The following is a 9,761-nucleotide window of genomic DNA, read 5'->3' on the forward strand; positions in this document are numbered from 1 at the left end:
ACTGTATAACGTGGAGGTGGAAGGCTCATTTAACCGATTCGGCCCATTAGTATTAGCGTACATTCCCTTTTCCTTCTGTTTCTTTCTCCTTCTATGTTTCTTCCTTCTATTTTTATTTTCCTCTCTTTTATTTTTCTTTCTATTTCTCCGGTGTATATTTATATATTTCATTCATTTTTATCTTTATTTTGTTCTTTCTCATACCTGTATAGATATTCATTGTTTATATTTTAATTCCTCTTTTTTCATAATTCATGTCGTTCATATTTATTTTTGATAGTCAAATTTATATTTATTTTTCTCTTTCTCTTTCTATTTCCCTTTTTTATTTTTTTGTCTTTCTATTTTCTTTTTTTATAGTAACTTTGTTTGCCATATTGACATATTTTTTCTCTTATAAAACGAATCAGTTCTTGATATGGGTGTTTTGTTCTCTATTTAGAACAATTCATCCGTGTGTGGACTACATTGTCTGTCTCTAATAATAATTTTGTTCACAATATGGACACGTATGTTTGCTATGCAGAACAATCTGTTCTTCGTATTTGGAGCCATCTTTTTTCGCATTTGTGTGCTATTTTATTCGTGGTGTTGACACATTCGTTTCTGTGTACAACAATTTGGTCGTGTGTGGAGCGATTTGTCCGTGAGCTTAAATTATTTGTGTCATATATAATCTTTAAATTATTTGTGTCATATATAATCTTTTGTTTGTAGAAAATAATTATTTGTTTGTGTTGATCATGTATTGTTCAGAGTAGTAAAAGATGTTCCAACTTCACTAAAAGAACCCATAAAAATATAATCCAAATATAGTTAAGTGTGGCTTTATTTTGAAAATTTTATCTAAGAAATATTATGATGTAATCGAAATTTAATTTGGATAATGAGTTTGAGATCTATGATTTTTTTTAGGTTGAAACCTATTCATACGCATGTGCGTCAGAAGCTTTTAACTTTTCCTTGCATTTAGGTCGCGAGAATGATGATGCATGCAAAATTGGTAGCCCACAATCGGTGTGCGTGCACTGGGGCATGCTCCTTCACTTCAGGCGACAAGATAGCTGTTGGGGATTGCCAAAATAGTCACTACCCTCGAACGTCGGTCACAAGGAGCAGATTGTAAACCTCGCATGTTTGAAGTAGAGATGAAAATGGTCGGAAACGATCGAAAATATTCATTATCAGTTCCCAACCATATTTTTTTACTTGGAAACAAAATGGAAACGATACCGATAACGAAAAAGCCGGTACATCGGAAACGAAAGCTTTGGATCGAAATCATGTCGATATCGGTCGATACCAGTAGGTCAAATTGAAAATCACGCAAACATAAATATACAAAAGGAGAATAATTTTCAACAACCAATACTCTGATAGTGAATCATATAAACATAGAGGAACTTCCCCACGAGGCACTATAAAAAAATCAAAATTCATAAGCACAACATGTTTTTAATTTACATCTTGCGATTGTAGAAAATGATAGGCAGGTATATTGCCGAACTAGGCAATAAGAGTGGGTTCAGAAAAAAAAAATATCAGCCCTTCCTTTCCCTTTCCCGTGCTCACGCTCCCCTGCTTTCCCCTTCCTTTCAACAAAAACAGATCGACGAGTCTCAAGCCTCTCCCTCATTCCCTTTCTTCTGATTTGGTGGAGATGGAGACACCTCGCGGGCCCCATGCGGCTAGTGAGTAAGGTAGGTCAAACGGCGGGATTGGGGGCGAGTCTGACAACCTAGCTTCCGATTCGTCATCTCTGTTGACAAATCAGGCCCGAATCAGGATTCGGCGGGCGGGAACCTCTCAGATGGCCATGAGGCCGTGGCGGCGTGTCATCTTCATCAAGCTTGTCGCCCGGTTTCCAGATGGTGGCGGGGGCGGCAACAACATGAGCGAGAAGCGAGGTGTCTGTGAGGAACGGCGACATGGTTCATCAGGTTCTGGGTTTTCTCCCGGGGATTCGAAATTTCGACGGGAATTTTCGAGGGGAAACAGTATACCGAGCTATTCGGTGGAACAAACAACAATCTCCCATTTCCGATTTCGTTTCCTCACGCATTTTTCCTGTTTTCGTATCATTTCCGACGCGTATCGTTTTCCGATTCATTGTTTCTTGTATTTGAGGAAATGAAACTCGGTAGATCAGGAAATTTTGTAACCGTTTTCATCCCTGCTTTGAAGTAAAGTGAAGGACCACGGAATTTATTTAACCTCGCATGTTCGCCACGATGTTAAGATCTCGAGGGTTATGAATGTCGCCGGCATTGGGAAATTCCTTATATACAAACCTTCGAAGCTTCGGATTTTGTACCAGACTTTGGTACGATTCCAATCGTTCATTTTGCAGGAAATGAAGCAACAAAGAACCTTTCGAGGTTGATTGCAAGGACCAACTCATCAAGATAAAGCGAGGGCTGTAACATCCCTAAAAATAGAGCATTTAAAAATATGAACTTTTAAAAAAATTTCTTTCAACCTAACATAATTTCTTTTGTTGAAATTATTCAACTATTTTTATACTTTGAAAACTATGCATTAAACCTACATATGTGATGCATTTGATTGTCTTAGAAATTCTACTCTAAATCCAACCCTCCAAATTCTAGAAACTGAATTCCCCTTCCTAAAATCCTAGAACTATTATTCAAATTTAATCGGAATATTAAATACATCCACATTTCCGTAAGGTCCATTCCCAATCTTAGCTATATTCATTAGACCTCAAACCTCTCTAAAATATCTCATTTCTAAGTCCATTTCAAACCGACATTCCAAACCCTATTCAAATTTGAAATACAATTCAAATTTGAATTCAAAACTCCTCTCATATAAATAGAAAACCTCTTCTAATCACTCACAGGCCACCAACCTCTCTTCTGGCCCATTCTTCCTTTTAGCCAGGCCCGCCTTCTCCTTTTCTGTCTCCTCGCTGCAGAGTTTTTTTATTTTAGTATTTTGTAAAAATATATGGCTAAATAAAAAAATGCAAATCTATATCTATACCGTCGTTTGAAATGGTGAAAGCAAGCTACCGCCAGTTGAACCGGGTAACCTCCCATAGTACACTTTTAAAAAATCATAACCTTTTCATATGAATTTGGATGGAGATAAACTTTATATGAAAATTGTAGCCCTGACGAGACCTACAACTTTGTAGTTCAAGCTTTTTTCATTTTGCGTCATCTTGATGCCCAAATAATCAACATAGGTTTCGGATCTAAAATTTGAATTTTAGATCTGAAACTGGCAACACACATTAAGAAAATCATGACTAAACTTAAGTTTTATATACAAATTGTAGCCTTTGATGAGATTTACAACTTTGTGATTCAAACTGTTTTAATTTGATGCCATCTTTATGCTCCAATAATCGATACAAGTTTTAGATCTAGAATTAAATTTTAGATCTGAAACTTGTGTCGATTATTTGAGCACCAACATGACACTAAATGAAAAATGTTTGAACTACAAAGTTGTAGATCTCGTCGAGATCTACAATTTTCATATAAAGTTTCTCTATCCAAATTCATATGAATTAGTTATGATTTTTATCCGGTTCAACTGGCGGTAACTCACAACTGCCATTTCAAACGGAGGTATAATCTAGATTTGCAATTTTTTTATTTGACTATATATTTTTGCAAAATACTAAAATAAAAAATATAAAACTAAAAAAATCCCCCGCGGCACCCTCGCGCGCGCGCGCACGCGGCCCAGCTTCGCTCCATCCCAACCCAGCTCGCTCACGCTCCCTCCGGCTCAGCACCACTCGCACGGCCCACATGCGCCAGCCCAGCATGCGTCGGCCCCCTTCCAATGAGGTTATAACAGTGCGGCGATGTGGCTCTTCCCTTCAAACTGATGCAGTTTGTTGAACAGTTGTTACAAGTACAACGGAAGCTGTTGAGTGCATCAGTATTGTTTTCTCGTAGTATGGTGGCATGTTTGCTTCTACAATGCTGACTTGCCGTTGCATGACTGTGCCATGCTCAACTTTGCGAATTTGAGATGAACCTTGTGGTATGATCTAGTCAATAGACCTATTCTGTTAGCATAACTTTAAGGTAGTATTAAGCTGGGGAAGTCCGACGTGGCGGCTTCGTCTCGAAACTTATGATGCTGTTATGATCCTTATGTCAACCAAGGGCCAACTTTTGATGTAATCATCCAGTGGCTCTTGTGAGATGTGTCTGTTGAGATTGTTTGTCCTGGGGGCAAGCTATGTCCAACAAATATTTTTTCTATCCCTGACTTGTTTCTTGTATGCAAGTGAGGCATGTTTGCCAATTGGCAGCATCAGAGTCGTCAGGTTCCAGATCATCTCACCACCTTTAGCTTAGCGCTAGAAAAGGCCGATGGTCCCTCTGGAGCAAGTCAATCTTGGAAGAAATATAACTGAAGCTCAATAGGAAATTTTCATGTGTGAAACCCTATGGATTGGGTGATTTATGTTCGAGATTCTTATACGGAACTCGTATATATTTTTGTGAATTTTGAACATGAGATGGAATCTATCTTCTTTTTATAACATTCACCACTGAGATCAAGTTGATCTCATTGTACGTACAACAAATGAGCGCATTGATGAGAATGGCCAATGTGAGTACATGAGAAAACACAAGCCCATGCTCTTTTGATCTGGTGCATTTTTGGCGTGGCGTACTTGGGAGGGGCTTCCCTCTAGCTGTTCACACATTGGGCGAAGGGATGCTCCCTCCCGCTGTAATCCATGTCCGTGGTGCTCTCCTCCTCGAGGTTGGTCTTGACGGCGGCGCTGGAGAAGCCGACCACCCGCATAACTCGGCTCACACTGGGGTCGTCGAGGATGGAAATGATGAGCTGGTGCAGCTCGACCTTGATGGTCAGCATAGGCTGCTGTTGCTACGGCGGCGAGGTGGATGGCGGGCGGCGGCGGCGGCGGCGGCTGGGTCTGCAGATCGACGCAGTCGCGGCGCGGGGTGGCCTGCGCGCGCTTGAGCGCGGCGACGAGCGCGTTGGACAGCGTCGGGCTTGGCTGGTGGAGGATGGACGCCGCGAAGGATGTGGACGACGTGCGGAGGAGGAGGAGGACGGCGACGAGAGCGGCGAGCCCAGCACCCGCATTGGCCGTGTGGAGCCGGTTGAGCGCGACGTTGAAGCAGAGCTCCAGCTCCCAGCACCGCGCGGGATGATCCGTGGTCCAATTCAATCCTGCACCCCAGAATTTTCAGACTTTGCGGCAGGGTCACATTGCAAGTGCTTGGCCTGCAGAATCTGAACATTTGATTGGAACAAAAGAATGTCTTTGTTTGTGCATCTGAATTCGGTGTAGAATGTGTTGCAGCAGCTGGCCACCCAGCACGCTACTTCTGAATCCTGAGAATGTCTCGTGCATCCAAATTCAAAGCGACGCAAAAATATTCTTCAGAAAAGAGTGTATGCTGTAAATATTCAGACTACTCTTTCTATGGACAAATACTGACTGAAGCAAACTCTGCATAACAAGCCGAGACACTGATCAATATAAAATCCCAGTACTACGGACGCATCGGTCTTCTCTTCCTAATCCTGTTCATTTTGGAGCACTTTGATCAGGTTCAGATTCTGGTCCACCTTAAAAACTTCGTTCCGTCTCAGGTTCAGGTTCCTGTTCTGCCAATTTTGGGTGGATTGGAGCTTCAGTAATGCCAACCGTAGTAACAAACTGAATTTTCAGTGTGCCTGGACAATCTTGTTCTGCAATCTTTCTCGCTTTGATGGCTCAAGCGTCGAACATTTTACATGCATAAGCATGTTGAGATGGGGAAATAAAAGTCTACTGCCACATTCCATGACAATCGCATCTACATTTTTTTGAAGTAAGAATCGCATCTACATTGGCCGAATTAGGCGGTTTAGGGAAAAAAAACACAGAAAATTGCTGAAGTTTGGAGAACTTTGCAGAGCGTCCTCACCAGGTCCAAGTACACTTGCTGCAAATCGATCGGCCGGCGGCGGTAGAGCACGTGCGTGCCCGTTCCCGTGCCGGTGGCATCCATCTCATCCGTCCCCTTCCTGGTTCCTGCGTTCTGGTCGCCGGTGGCAGCCTGAGCGTCTTGGCGGTGGTGGCTGACTGCGGACGAGTCGGCGCACAGGCCCATGGGGTTCGGGGTCAATGGTGAGGGCGACGGCGGAGGAGAATGCGGCGGACTTTCTCGGGAGGACGTCGTCGGCCTGGCGCGGGCGGCCGAACGGGAGCCATCGCCGGCGCCGTAGCCGGCGCGGACCGCGGTCAATGTACTTTACAAAGAACCCCCCGGACGGATCCAGTATTTCGCATAATGCCCCCTATCGTTTTCATATTACCCCCTAATTTGGATCGCGATCCGAATATTTACAGATACACCCCTTAATCGGATTGCAACTATTAATAGCGACCCATATTTTTGCACGTAGGCCCCTCGTCTGGGTCGTGGTGTCCGGCGGCGGAGCGAAGCAGAGGAGGCCCAGCGCGCTCCGGCGGCGGCAGAGGCGAAGGGAAGCTCCAGCCGTGCTCCCCGTGTCGAGGAGATCTCGGAGACGCTGTCCGTAGTCCCCGGTAAATGTTTTCAGACTACTCATCCACGGACAACACTGAAGCAAACTCTGCCGCCTTTGTGATCTTGATGCGTTCCATCGTACAGGCAGGCAGGACTGCGACGACAATATCGTTAGAGTTTACCGTAAATAGTTTACGTCACTTGTCCATTGATTTCAATATTACTGAAATCATGCGAATCGGATAAAAAGCTGAGACACTATAGTCAATAAAAATCCGAGTACTACTGATGCAACAGTGTGTTCTCCTCCTAATCCTGTTCGTCTTGTAGAACTTCTATCAGGTTCAGGTTCAGGTTCTAGTTCCTGTTCTGCCGATTTTTGGGTGGACTGAAGATTCAGTAGTGGCAACCGTGATAAGAAACTGAATTTTCACTGTCCGGATAATCTTGTTCTGCGATTTGACTATACTACTGCAGACTGGACTTTGATATCTGTATAATCCGATTGATTGCATAGACTCATGACTCATGATCGAAGCAGAAAGAATGTAAAGTGCATTAAAAAAGGCATACGGTCCTGGAGAAATAGCAACTGTTTGTATACTGTCAAAAATAACAGTTTGAGATGAAAACTTGAGTCCAATATCCAAACTGGGGCCTGTTTAATTTTGATTAGGTGGGCCGTGCATGAGATTTGTGTTTAAATTGTCAAACTGCTTGAATTTGAGAGAATCGTCCTCGCTTGAGTAAAATCAAGTTGTTGGCTTCTGAGGACCTTCATTAGTTCATTATCTGAACTGTATATCTGTGCATTTGCGAAGTGGAGAGCTCTTTTGCTCTTCTTGAAGTTCTTTCTAGTAGTTCAAGGCCGGCCACTTGTCTCTTCATTTAGGACACTTCGATCATTTGTCCCCACATATCCATTAGTTTTGATAAATTCAGCGTTTTTTTAATGGCCCTTTTGAAAAGCTAAAACTATTTCCGTGATCCTACCTTTTTATGCGAAGAGATCCTACACAAATTGGACGAATTATTATGAAATCTATTAAAAATTCGTGTTCCTAATGAGACAAAAAATTGTGTAGATTTACCAAACCGATTCATAGTTTTTTTTGGAAAAAAAACAGTGGTTTTGTGCAGAAAGAAAGAGCGAGCAACACAAGAAACGGCCAAGATTTCTTATTGGGCTCGGCCCATATGTGACGCGGTGAGCCGAGAGGAGTCCACATATTTTTCGGCCCAAGCCATCTTCCAAGTCTCACTCCATTGTCCATTCCCCTTCCCTTCTCTCCCGACGCGCGCAACTGCCGCAGCGCCCGGAGCAGGAGACGGCGAGGAGCACGCCGCTGGGTCACCGGAATCCGCAGCTTCCCCACTCCCGTAGGTGCGTATGGTACTACCCTATCCCTCCATCATCGGCCTCCTTCTCCACTTACACGATTACACATGCCTTGCGACTCAACTTCTCCCACCAAGCTTGCTCCCGCAGCCCGCACCGCGTCGCGCGCGCGAGGTGTTCGATGTATTGCCTCACTGACACGCGTCCGCATTTGTTGGTTTCAGGATCCGAGATCGGCCCATGGAGGGGCCACTGCGCTCGTGGGAGGACCTCCCGCTGGAGCTCGCGGGGCTCGTGCTCGGCCGCCTGCCCTCCCACGTCGACCGCGTCCGCTTCGCCGCTGTGTGCCCCAAGTGGCGCTCCGCCGCGCGGCAGGTCCGTCTGCCCCCTCCTCTGCTGCTGCTCGCTCTCAAGAACGGCAGGACCTTCTACATCATGCCCTCGGGTGAGCCGCTCCGCTTCCCTGGCTGGCTGGCTGTGAGGATGGCTTCCCCACGTTCTCGAGAGAATACAGTGACTTCGCCACAGCTTCTGGTAACTGGCTGGTCTACGGTCAATTCTGGCGCTTGCTCTTGGTGGACCCCATTTCTGGTGCTACCATGACCCTTCCTGCACAGTCTAGCGTCACCTACAAGTCTGATGTGCCATCGGTGTCAGGATATCACTTTGAAGTGATCAAACTAATCGTGTGCTCATCTGACCTCATTGCTGCACTGTTCCGTGCTGGTAGTAGCAATCGGATCGCAGTGTACCGGCCAGGGGCGTGCTTGTGGTCAGTAGCATGGGACCTATCTTTGTGGATTACTGACATGGCATTCTACCAGGGAAAGCTCTATGCTCTTGATTATGGCGAGGACCTCTTAGCTTTGGACATCAGTCTGGATGGGCAGGTCATCAAGGTTAACCATTTTGATGATCTCTTCTTGAACAAATTTAATGATCCCTTGATCTTCAAGAGGATGCTCTACCTGGTTGAATCGGGTGGCTCATTGCAGTTGGTAGGCAGAAGCATTTTCCATAGTCATGTTAACGGCAAAGGACAGATACACACTTTTGCTGGACTGAGTGAGCCTGAGGTTGCAGTATTCGAGGCTTAACTTCGCTCAATCACGGTGGGCCAAGGTCGTAATCTAATTGTCCCTTGAAAACTTAGCTAAAGCCTCCAGCCCCAAGTAGGTTATCCTTGCTGAAATTATCAGTGACACAGAAAAATTTGTACTAGGAAACTACTAGACAGTTTAGCAAGGATTTGAGTATCTTGTACGTCAGTTTGAGTGGATACTGGAGAGATTTCCCACATGGTTCCTTGACAAATCTCCTCAGGTATTTCTTCACGTACTCATTCAAGTGGTTCCTCAGACGGCACCATATTACTATAGGGCTGATTTCGGCTATCAAAACTGAAACACCTTACGGCTAACAAATGAACTAACTGGTGGTTTAGCCAATCGTCTACCCTAAATTTTTGTTTCTTTAATTTCGGTATTTAATTGCTTTCCGCCCATAGTTTGCATGGATCACACAAGTCTGATATATCAACCAGAGAGAACCCTAGTTCCGAAGAGTATATATAGGCACCAAGTCACTACACACCAAGAGTATATACGCACCAAGTCACTACACACCAAGAGTATATACGCACCAAGTCACTACACACCAAGAGTCCAACTGGTGGCAGCACAATGTGATACCTGCACTAGGGAAAAATTGTTTAAGCATTCGACACATTTTATAGCCATCGTGCGCTCTGCCTGCCCTGTAGTTCCATTTGCCTGTATGTAGTATATCTTTTGCTTGACTTGACTTCACCACTTGCATTGAGTCTCTCGTTGCTATATAGGAATCCGCGATCTATTAATTCTCAAGGTCTCGAGATTTACAAAGATTCTAGTTGAGCACAAGCGGATAGTTTTCAAGTGAAG

At 44.3% G+C, this 9,761-nt stretch overlaps 1 protein-coding gene across 1 annotated transcript; it reads left to right on the plus strand.

Annotated features, from left to right (window-relative positions):
• The first annotated feature begins 8,079 nt into the window (after positions 1-8,079).
• Positions 8,080-8,936, plus strand: LOC101782107. Its single transcript, XM_022829546.1, has 2 exons — positions 8,080-8,373; positions 8,457-8,936. Exons 1-2 carry the CDS (start codon positions 8,080-8,082, stop codon positions 8,934-8,936), a joined length of 774 nt encoding a protein of 257 aa, XP_022685281.1.
• Positions 8,937-9,761: the final 825 nt, after the last annotated feature.

Source organism: Setaria italica, chromosome VIII (genome assembly GCF_000263155.2).
Source record: "Setaria italica strain Yugu1 chromosome VIII, Setaria_italica_v2.0, whole genome shotgun sequence".
NCBI lineage: Eukaryota > Viridiplantae > Streptophyta > Magnoliopsida > Poales > Poaceae > Setaria > Setaria italica.

Excerpts from the sequence above, each read along its gene's own strand:
- LOC101782107 (XM_022829546.1), top strand. The coding sequence starts at position 8,080 with ATGGAGGGGCCACTGCGCTCGTGGGAGGACCTCCCGCTGGAGCTCGCG. Across the intron at positions 8,374-8,456 it reads TGACTTCGCCACAGCTTCTG|TCTAGCGTCACCTACAAGTC; the intron begins GTAACTGGCTGG and ends CTTCCTGCACAG.